This window comes from Notothenia rossii (genome assembly GCF_949606895.1).
Source record: "Notothenia rossii genome assembly, chromosome: 11".
In the NCBI taxonomy this organism is placed as follows: Eukaryota; Metazoa; Chordata; class Actinopteri; order Perciformes; family Nototheniidae; genus Notothenia; species Notothenia rossii.
In genome coordinates, this window is record NC_136910.1 from 7,263,068 (window position 1) to 7,273,806 (window position 10,739).

At 42.6% G+C, this 10,739-nt stretch overlaps 3 protein-coding genes across 4 annotated transcripts; 1 reads left to right on the forward strand and 2 right to left on the reverse strand.

Moving 5' to 3' along the window:
• Positions 1-79: 79 nt before the first annotated feature.
• On the reverse strand, positions 80-1,511 carry ndufaf8 (NADH:ubiquinone oxidoreductase complex assembly factor 8). Its single transcript, XM_079656789.1, has 3 exons — positions 1,230-1,511; positions 351-461; positions 80-260 (listed from the first exon to the last, which is right to left on the reverse strand). Exons 1-3 carry the CDS (start codon positions 1,308-1,310, stop codon positions 240-242), a joined length of 213 nt encoding a protein of 70 aa, XP_079512915.1. The 5' UTR covers positions 1,311-1,511; the 3' UTR covers positions 80-239.
• A 146-nt stretch (positions 1,512-1,657) lies between these two features.
• On the forward strand, positions 1,658-7,905 carry tepsin (TEPSIN adaptor related protein complex 4 accessory protein). 2 transcript variants are annotated; one of them, XM_079659677.1, is made up of 13 exons: positions 1,658-1,771; positions 2,205-2,277; positions 2,790-2,881; positions 2,990-3,083; positions 3,166-3,233; positions 3,313-3,394; positions 3,508-3,579; positions 3,806-3,997; positions 4,733-4,898; positions 5,039-5,152; positions 5,263-5,341; positions 5,455-5,589; positions 5,860-7,905. In XM_079659677.1, the coding sequence occupies exons 1-13, from the start codon at positions 1,733-1,735 to the stop codon at positions 6,502-6,504; spliced, it is 1,851 nt and encodes a 616-aa protein (XP_079515803.1). In that variant the 5' UTR covers positions 1,658-1,732; the 3' UTR covers positions 6,505-7,905. The 2 variants fall into 2 exon arrangements, with proteins under 2 accessions (XP_079515803.1, XP_079515804.1); XM_079659678.1 differs by having other exon boundaries at positions 3,809-3,997.
• Positions 7,837-10,668, reverse strand: LOC307025100 (protein VCF1). Its single transcript, XM_079659686.1, has 3 exons — positions 10,075-10,668; positions 9,607-9,712; positions 7,837-9,356 (listed from the first exon to the last, which is right to left on the reverse strand). Exons 1-3 carry the CDS (start codon positions 10,089-10,091, stop codon positions 9,105-9,107), a joined length of 375 nt encoding a protein of 124 aa, XP_079515812.1. The 5' UTR covers positions 10,092-10,668; the 3' UTR covers positions 7,837-9,104.
• Between the last annotated feature and the right edge of the window lie 71 nt (positions 10,669-10,739).

Sequence of the window (10,739 nt, forward strand, 5' to 3'; positions counted from 1 at the left end):
TTCAGCTCGGAACGCCCTGAACTCGAGCCGTAATGTCAGTATTGCAATAACATGCAGCTTTCATTTCAACAACGTCGTAAAAAAGTGATATTTTTTTTATTACATTACACACATTTATATCATTAACAGTACCAGGAAGAGTTATCAAGATACGCTGTCAGCACCAGAGGTCCATCAACACTTCATGTTTTCTCCTCTCAAAGTTTTTATGTCCGATTTAACAGCCAGGATAGTTTCCATCATTTGGCTTTCCTCTTGGCCTGTAATAAAAAGAGAGTCGTTTTTCATTCATGAACATCTTTTGATCACTGAATAAAACAATCAGGAGGATTACTAACTTTGTAACTTACTGCATTTGTAAAGCAGGTCTTCAGGGCTTGAAACTCTTTAGCACACATGTCCTTCTTCAGCTCCTGTTTGCCTGTTGTAGAGGCGGACACACACTTCCCATATGTTGCTGCCTGGGTTGGTGACATTGGACAGAGAATAATAATCTTAGTTATCTTTTTCAGTTTCTGTCTATGGTGGTATATAAGTTAGTGATTTAAAAAAATAAAAAATCACATCAAAAAGGACATTCTCACCAAAAAAACATTTTTAGCAAAAAAAAGGGCATATCTGGTCCAACACAAAACAACAAAAGATGGCCGAAAGTAACATCATTTTTTAAAAATAAAACAATGCAATAAGAGAAAACAAATTGGACATTTCATAATTAAATAGAAAAATAATGATAAAATATTTTAAAGGACATAATAAAAAAACAGCAATTAATTTCACCTCATGTTTTCTTATTTGTAAAAACAAAAGAGTTAAGCTTTAAATTAAATTCAATTAAATCAAACAAAGGGGGGTGTGAACATTAAACCTTCTGTTTATAAATAAGCTATTCAGAAAGTTAACAGCAACTGTTAGAGATATGTATAGTAATGCAGGTGTACCCTATAATAGTGAAACACTGAGTCACATTAGTGGTATTGATGACATGATAATTAACAGCAGCCTAACACGTCATTTTAACGTTCACACTAAAGAATAAATGTACATATGTTTCCTCAGCATTAGTTATCAAGATCCACAGATTTGAAGATGATATAATACACTGATTTGACTTTGTTAGGAGCACACTACAGATAGTAAAGCTGCAATATATTGTAATTTGAACTCTAGAGGCAAACGTAATAGCATACCACTATTTCCCCTGCTAAGTTATATAAAACAGAGCTTACCTCTGGTGAACACTGTGCAAAAAGTTCCGGGAAAAGTCTCAATTTCTCACGACTGCGACTCCATGCATTTGACCCAGACATGGTTCCTGTTCGGGTGTTAAAATAGTTCCTTTAGGTTAAAGAACACAGCACTGGTGAACAGATAATGCTTCACCGTGTGTTCAATTTAAAAGGGAGCTCATGAAGCATTTAAACTAAGAAATAAACATCAACTAGCAGATGAAGCATTTCTGTAATACATGGGCAGCGCCATATTGTTGACCCTGTCATCAAGGAAACCTCCAGCAGGATATAGGGTACTGTGATTCGCTTACTTCCACGCCAATCACAAAGATTTCCTGAATCTGATTCGCTGTTTTCCGAACGTAGGCGGAACCGGAACACCAATAGAAAGTAAGATAGCTACTTGCTGTTCTGTGATTGGCTGGCTGTCATATCTAGCTCCGCCTCCTCTCGTACCCCTCGGAGGAAGATGAGTAACCAGCAGCCAGGATTGCTAAATCATGGCAACATTCATGGAAAGATTTGCTTTTCTTCAGAAAGTAAGTGCTGTTTACGGTCAATATTACAAGCTGTTAAAACCACTAACAGCTGAATGGAGTATGACGGGTGTGACGTACGTTAACATGTCTATTTAAACCTGTGAAGTTGTGATAGCATTAGCTTGCTAGCTTGATAGCTAACAGCAAGAAGAACACATTTCTTCATTTCTCATTTGACCTGGCAGATGTTTTAGTTGGATTTTAAAGCAACTGACAGGCATAAAGCAATGTTATAACTACCGGTTTGGTCAAAGTAATCTGATAAACAGACCCTGGTCCATATCTGTGTCACATCTGTATCTATAAAGTACACAGGTTAGCTTGATATAAAATGTTTTGGTATGTGGACTGTGCTTTGCTCATGGGATAAATCACAGTCCCTTCGTGTCAGCTTTGAACTTCTTTTCCACTTCATGCTTTCCACTAACTGTAGGTCCCGACTCTGATGAAGGCTACAGCAGATGATGAAAACCCCTGCCCTGGATACCTTTTCCAAGACATTGGGAGTATCCTTTTTCTCACCTTCTGTTGTGGTCCAGCCAGCAGCTGCAAACTCTGAATGTACTTATTATATGTGGCTCACATGCAATAGATTAATTCATCGGATGGCTGGTGAATGGTTCGTCTGTGATCTACACAAAGTGTGGTAAATCACATGTTAAGCGTATCACTGTAAACATTATGCTTTAAAGTGTAGAAGTTCATTTTTCAATGTAGAACTGCAGCTATAAGTCAACTTTACACATCAAACATGGCACTGTTTTTAGCTTCTCAAATATGGAGATGATGTGCTTTTGCTTTTGTTGAATGTCATGTTAGACTGAATATATTTGGGTTGTTGACTGACACAACAACACATTTAAAGCCATAACCCTCAACTTTAAAAAATGGTATGGACATACTTCCTGTTTTCTCACATTGTACAGAACAAACAATTAATCGATTAAACAAGACTTACCTTTGAGTATTCTAACCAGGAAACTTTGCCAACATATCCTTAACTACCATATCACTGTAGAAATCTCCCATGAGTCGTCAGGTTACGGTCAGTGTTTGTTGGAGTATCTTCTTGAGAGGCTGCAAGTGGAGTCATGCCATGTCAAAATAAAGGTGAGAACAGTTTTATTATTCAAGTCTTTCGTATCATTTATTGTAGATTTTCCTCCTTTTCCTGCCTGTGAGTAACTCTGTGTTCTGTTCATGCTCCTGGGGTTTCAGGTCCTGAAGATCTTTGTCCATCTGTGCGGTCATGGTTCAAACCATTTCCTCACAGAACTGCGAAGGAACTCCACCTTCGTCCAGCAAGCATCAGGTTAGACGCTGTGCTTTGAGCTCACAAGTTTGCCCTGTCAGCTGAATACTCACTCGCTGTTGTGTGTTTTTGATTTTTTAAGTTTACAGCGGCCCTCCTGATCCTATCCACGGCACAGCGTTGTACCAGAAAGTTAGAAGCACCGCACAGGTGAGCCTAATATTTATGTCAATCATAAAACTGTGTCAGTAAGGCAAACACACTCAAATGTAACTTTGTCTTTCTGCAGGAAGTGGCCAGGTTGCTTTTCACAGATACAATTTCCACCAAAGGCAGCGTCTCCCCGCCCAACCTAGCCCCTCCAACAATGGGTGAGTTTTGCCACTTTTAGAATGACAATATCCATCTGTTGATAACGTATAGTTACATCTGCTCATGTATTTTGAATACTTTGGATTTCCTTACAACATGTCTCTCTTTCCAGGAATGGGCTCAGCAACCACACACAGGTCAGGAATGCAGGGCTTTGGATACAGTCCTGGGAAACAGGCAACAGGTAAGTGATGGACTGCCACGCACGCACGCACACACACAACACACACACACACACACACACACACACACACACACACACACACACACACACACACACACACACACAGACACACAGACACACACACACACACACACACACACACACACACACACACACACACACACACACACACACATCAAGCTTATCAACTGTGTAAACGTCTGTGTCTTTTATGTGTGTCTCCCAGCAGGCGGTGACTCTCTGCTGGATAAGATCCAGAAGGCTGCAGAGGTGGTGGCGAGCGCCGTCCTCCCCCCGACCGAACACCAGGGCATCCGTCTCCACGACAACTATTACCGGCCCGTAGCAGCACCCTCAGCCCCCATAGAGGTAGCAGTGCCGGCGTGTGCCTACAACCTGCCCGCTAGCACGCCTAAAGGTCAGACACAGTGGGATGGAAACTTAGCAGAGATGGCAAAAGTACACACATGCTTTACTCAAGTAGAAGTACAGATACTCGTGTTTAAAAATAATCTGGTAAAAGTAGAAGTACTGACTAAACTTCTTTACTCAAGTAAAAGTAAAGAGGGCTTCGAAAATGCACTTAAGTTAAAAAGTACCCATAACTAGCAGCTGTTTTAAAGAGTACCTGACCTCCCTTTATATTAATAGAACAATAATGTCATTGTTAGCTAATGAATGTTTCCATGCTGAACAACGGCAACATGACAACGTCTTCATTGGTCCCTCTTCTTTAGAGAAGACCAGGAAATGATGGATACACGGATCATGTTCAAATCAATAGGCACGCAATGAAATAATAATGATCACGCCACCAAACACACATTCAAACTAAAGTAACCAGCCTGTTTGGAAAATGTAAGAAGTAGAAAGTACAGGTATTTGTGTTCAAAATGTAAGAAGTAAAAAGTAGTGGAGTAAAGTACTGATACCAGAAAAATGTACTTAAGTACAGTAACGAAGTATTGGTACTCCACTACTTCCCACCTCTGGGGCTGAGGCTTTTTAAATAGCATTCAAAAATACGTTTGTATGTGCAGTGGGTGATTAAGGCATGGGAACATATGAAAATGTCATGTCTTGACTATTATCCTGGCCCAAATAATTGCCATTCAGTTCATAACACTGTCCCATAATCCTTCTGTGTTTCCAGCATCGACCCAGCGCTGCCCGGGTCAGGTGGGCGGCGGCTGGGAGGAGACGGACAGCAGCAACGGCTCCTCTCACAACTCCTCTCAGGACATGGCGGCTAACGGCAAGTCTGCAACCGGGAGCCAATCAGGAGCCAGTAGAGAGAGCAGCGGGGACCTATCAGAGCGGTGAGTTGACCCGTTACACTTCCTGCCTAAATGATAATGTAGTGACATTGAAGAGCTGGTAAATTAGGCTTTGAATGTTAAGTGTTAGCATAAGATAACAGGAGTACTCTCCCTCTCTCCATGCCCCTCACACTGCTCAGGGGGGAGGCGCTGCAGTTAGGGGACTGTGGCCAGGAGGTGGCGCTGATCAGCAGACTGACCGAAGGACCCAAAGCTTTCCTGTCCAGAGACGAGAGCCAGCACTTCATCAAAGAGTCAGTGCAGCTCAAATCAGACTGAAAATAATGCCGATTCTCCCTTTATGAACTGTGTTATCATTATTTTGTTTTAATTGGCTTGATTTCTGTCTCATTTCATCTTTAAGGTGCTCCATTCTCAACTGTGAGGTGGTGGTGGAGTTGCTCTCAAGCAAGCTTCAGGATCCCTCAAACACCGTTCAGATGGTAACCACGATTAAGATTCACTGAATATCCATATATATGTTTTCTTTTATGTATATATAAACGTAAATATGCAGTACTAATATACCTTTCTTTGTTTTCCTCTAACCCTGCAGCGGGCACTGTGTGCTGTATCCTGCCTGATGACCTCTGACCTCCTCTCTCTGGAACAAATGTTTGCAGCTACACAACGGCGGCTCCGTCAGCTGAGTGAGGGGCCTCCGGGGCCCGTGGCCAACAAAGCCACCAAGGTAAGAGAGAAGGCTGCACATGGTGAGGACTGGTGGGACAGCATCAACCCAATGACATCATAAGGGACATGTTCGGCTTTCAGCTTCTTTTTATGAGTCTATAATAAACTGATCAGCCAACAGATGGACACTAAGACCCTTTAAGGCAAACATGATGATTAGCATGGCAGACATTTGTGTTAACACCATGAGAGCTTTGTATAAGGATGCAGGGCTAGATAACATTTCAAATGAGGGCGTATTTATTTTGTTCTTATCTCCTCTCACCAGATCCTGCGTCAGTTTGAGGCTCTGATTGGTGGATCTGCTCACGCTCCGAGGCAGGAAGCAGCGAACAGCAGCCATCAGGAAACATCTCACCGGCTTCCTGCACTCACATACTTAGACCCTTTACTACCAACCCAGTCTGCTACCAACACCACCCTTCATCAGCTCCACATCTCACCCACTGGTGTCCCCCCACCACCAAATCAACCATCTTCTCCCTCTGGTCTGGAGGTCCAGATAGACTCCTCAGTGGAACTGATGAATGACGATGAAGAGGAGAAACTTCCTCCCGTTCTGACCGAGTCAATGCAGAACCAGGCGGAGCCGAACAGGACTGCCGAGGTTCAATCTGTCGCTGAAGAACCAGAGCTTCACACAGATAGCTTCTCGTCAGCGGAGCCTCAGAGTGAGCAGCCCTGTCTGAGCAGACTGTCTCTGTTCAGCGGGATGCAGCTGGTCACCAAGGCAACGCCGCTGTGTAAAAGACAGACATCCCAGAATGAGATGGACACGATGGACGACAGCTTAAAGGAGAATCAAACTCTGCAGAACGGCAGCAAAACCAGTGATGACACTGCTTTCATTTGCACTTCAGTCGCATGTGACAGCAGCCAACCAGTGTCGGCCTTTTCCTTTCTCAACTTTTGACCAACTTTACACAGCTGGAGCTGTCGCAGTTAAGCCAATGATGTCATTAAGTTAGGAAATCTATTGAATTCAAAATCAAGATTATACAGACAGCAGATTTACATTATGTTTGGATTTTCTCTCTATCAGTATGGTGCCTCGTTGGGTAATGTCTTCAAGCAGCAGAGACAGAGATATTGTCCTTTAGAGTCCACAGCTGAGAAACCCCTTAACTCCTCAGACATGAGGGCTTTGCTGGATAACGTTTGTAGGTTGAGGCCTAATTTTCCTAATAAGTATTTAACAATAATGCTTGAATTACAGGTTGTTATTATAAACAGTTGCTTTGTCTCAGGATTGCGTTTAGCTAACAAAAACAAACTAACGCCTCGGCAGCGAGCGCTAAACCTCCGAGGGAGAACGCCCTCGATTTGTTATTTGCACAGTTGCTTTTCTTATGGACTCATAAATCTGAGAGTGGTCTTCCATATTTTTTGGTACTTACCTCGTACAGTATGTCAGTGTAAACGTCATGAGTGTTAGTTTACAACCTATTTATTGCGTCTACCCTGTATTGATGAATCCATAACCCATCTGCGAGTGCATGTGAAGATACGTTTGAAGAACTAATGGAGGAATTTATTATTTAGGTATTTTGTGTGCTCTGTAAACCTGAAAAGTTACCATAACTCCAAAAAATGTAAGGCATCTGATTGCCTTAGTTCTTTAAAGTTTATGTACTTAAACGTTTTCAGACCTTTAATATTATACATCAAACACTGAAAATGAAGTGTGTCACCTTACTGCAGGCATTTGTGGTGCTTTCCTGCGTGCCGTTAGTGACATCAGACGCATGGACACAAGAAACAACTACAGAGAAATGTATACTTTTAATTAGTGCTCACTTAATCTGCGAAATAGTCCAAGTAAATAACAGATGATTTGTTAAATGAACAAAACTAAGAAATATCACAAGAAGTCCACATATTCCCGTTAGAAGAACTTTTTTACTAATGTTAGTGTACACTACTTAATCTTTCAAATGATTGTCAACATTTGGGTTTACAGTGTACATAAAGCAGATTATCAACAATTTAGAAACAGTTGTTTGTGTAACCAAATAAAAGGCAGATTACGTTTTAATCGTTGTTCCAGTCACACACACACTGTACTGCAGTGTCGAGGAATGTGGTTTACACTACACGCCAAAATGGTAATCCAGCCTACCGATATGTACAAAGAACGATACTGATGTATTTCATTTCAGTGAACATGAACTATGCCGAGTAACAATAAAACCTGCTGTGTTTCTTACAGCACCAACTGAAACAAATGTAATACTGCAGACCCGGCTTTCAGCAACGCCTTTATTTTTCAATGTCCTATGTTTAGGAAAATTACATAAAATATGAGTCACTTCCACATCTCTCATTTTATTTGCAACACAGTGTACTGGTCATTTTCAACCCATACATACAACAGGTATGGCTGACAGGCGCATACACACACAGACGATGTGTCGAATGTTAAACACATGGTTACAAACGGCGCTTTCTCTCCAGGCTGTTTCAGTGAGACGCTCTGTTCCTGACACCGCCTGAAACGCAGAGTCCTCTCACGGCTCTATAATTAGCTGGCGTCTAATCTGAGGTTGGGTTTTGGTGGAGCGACTCATCTGTTCCCTTACCTCGTACCCACTGACCTGACCAAACACACTTAGACTCATTTGGACTGAGAAAGTATGTTTAAATACACTATCATTTAAAAGGACATCCATCAATTACTCTCACCATGTTACCTTGGATTGCGACAAGGTGAAAGAAGCGTCAAACATTTTCAAAAATCGTTGACAAATTCTTGCCAAACGTGTCCAAATGTCCTTTATCCAGATTCATTAAATGAGACAGGAAATATTTTGTCTGAGAGCTTGTAAACCAATTCTTCGATACAGTTCTGCTATTGTTAAACGCACACTTGGATGTACGAAGTGTTTTTGTGGGTGAATTATTTCCTTAAATTTGACACAAGAAGCCGTAACAAGTTATTTTACTGGATTTTTTAAATAATGCTCCTGTGAGTCCTTGGCCTCTATAAACCTCCTTCTTGAATCACAACAATGACCCCCCCCCCTCCCACACACACAAGCATTCAGCCGCCTTCCCCAGCCGAGAAAACAGAATGAGGAGTTATTGATTAAAGTGCTTAGCTTCATTTAGTTTTGCAAGCACTTTGGATCATCACGCGTCTCTTGTGATTAGCACCAATGAAAATGTCCACGCATCGACGCACGCATGTAAAGAGAATGATACCTCTTTATAAAGTGCACAGGGTGCGTGCACACACTCACACACACACATCAATACTGCACAGAAACCACAGTGGCTGGGCCATGGACAGGCGGATGTGCTTATGGTCTTAACAAATGGTACATGGTGAGGTGGGGATGAGCCTTTGTGCCCAAACATTCTGTAAACCTCCCCACACATCATCCCCTCCCCCCTAACACCGGTGAGTTTTTTTCCCGAGGAGGATCCCCCACCCCCCTCCCCCCCGCCGTACCAGGAGATTCAGCACTGATGGGCGAGGGACTAAAGGTCAGGAGATGGGGTCGGAGGTCACGGTCATGTTGAGCCTGGACGCTCTCTGGTCTGCAGGCTGCTGAAGTGCGCCTCCCGCAGGACTCTGTTGATGCAGTCGTAGGAGACACTGCTGCCGTCGCCATGGAAACCTTGCTGCAAGGAGCTACGGGAGTCTTCTGGCTTCGGACTGAGGGAGCACTGGGGGATGCGGCTGTTGTGAATTGACGGCCTGGCGGTGGCCACTATGCCTGTCTCTGGACTGCTGATCCCATTGCTGCTGTCACTACTGGAAGACTGCAAGAACAACAAAGAGATGAGCTGTGAATTGACACTTCACGGATGAGTGAGGATGAAAGGCTGTAAATAAAACATTCTGTGCTTTTCTTGACACTGGTGCATTGCATGTGCGATGCAGAGACACATGTATTTATTTATACACATGCGATGAAGGAATACATGACCTTGGAAGACTCATAACACATTCAGATAAAAAGGGTAAACCTACATGGTGTTAAGATGAATGTCAAGATCATTTCAGACTTACCTCTGAATCTAAATCTGAAACGAGCAGACTGGGACCCACTCCTGACCTCTTGGCCTGAGGGCTCAGCTGTTGGGGTTCCTCACTGTCACAGCTACGGTGTCGTTTCCTGTGCAAAACACAAATGTAAGTAACAGAGTGTTGTGAGTACAGAGTGAACATAAAAGTGAAGTGTGACAGGCAGGGGTGGAGAAAGGAAGAGTGTGAAAAAAAGAGAGAACATAAAGAGGAATCCAAAAATAGCATCCCAGTTACATGATCATATATGTGGCGCTCCCATTATGAGAACACATTGATTAGCATGCCCTTAGTGGGGTCTATATTGGGAATTAACAGTTTAAATATTACATTAACACTAAAATCATATAACTGTTGATAACTGCACTGGGTTGCTTCGATACAATACAATTAGTCAAACAATTATAAATGTAATAGTGCATGTCAGATGTGTAAAAATGGTATCCCAGTTACCTGCTGTCAGTCAGCATTTCTGCAATCTTGACGAAGGTTTCTTTTTGGCTAAATTAAAAGGTTGACAGTCCTCCTTTTGAGCCGGGATCTTATTTGAAAGCTATGTCACAGCACGACCATTTCGTAGAGACTCAGTATAGCAAGTTCCCTGTCATCTCATCAAAAAGTCTTCAGAAGAAGAAGCAGAGGTCTCCGTAGGAAGACGGAGTGTTAGCTCAGACCTGTCACTTCTTCCCCAAGTCCTCAGTGCCTACGCCTCGGTGGTGGAACAAACTGCTAAAGCTAACCAGCTAACCACCATCAATTCTCGTTTACGACATGAAATCTCGAGAAACTCCAGGCATGACAGCAGAGCTAGCTTGTTAGCATGTTAGCTAACACCGGCTAACTACTTGAGCTAACTGAAAGTTCTTCCGCTTTCGTATTTCGTCCACTTTGCCGTTAGTCGGGGCTAATAACTGTTGTCTGTACTTGAAAGCAAGTCCGTCACTAAGAAAACGAAATGAGTAAAAGGTTCTTAAATACAGTCACTTCTACAGTTGTCCGGAGTATGATAAGCGGTACTCCGGTTGTTAGGTGTGTTTCTGCTGTCTGTCTCTGCGGAGTGATTCCGGAAGCTCCGCCCCTGTGTTTACATTACGTCACCGGATCACGTACAATGCGGA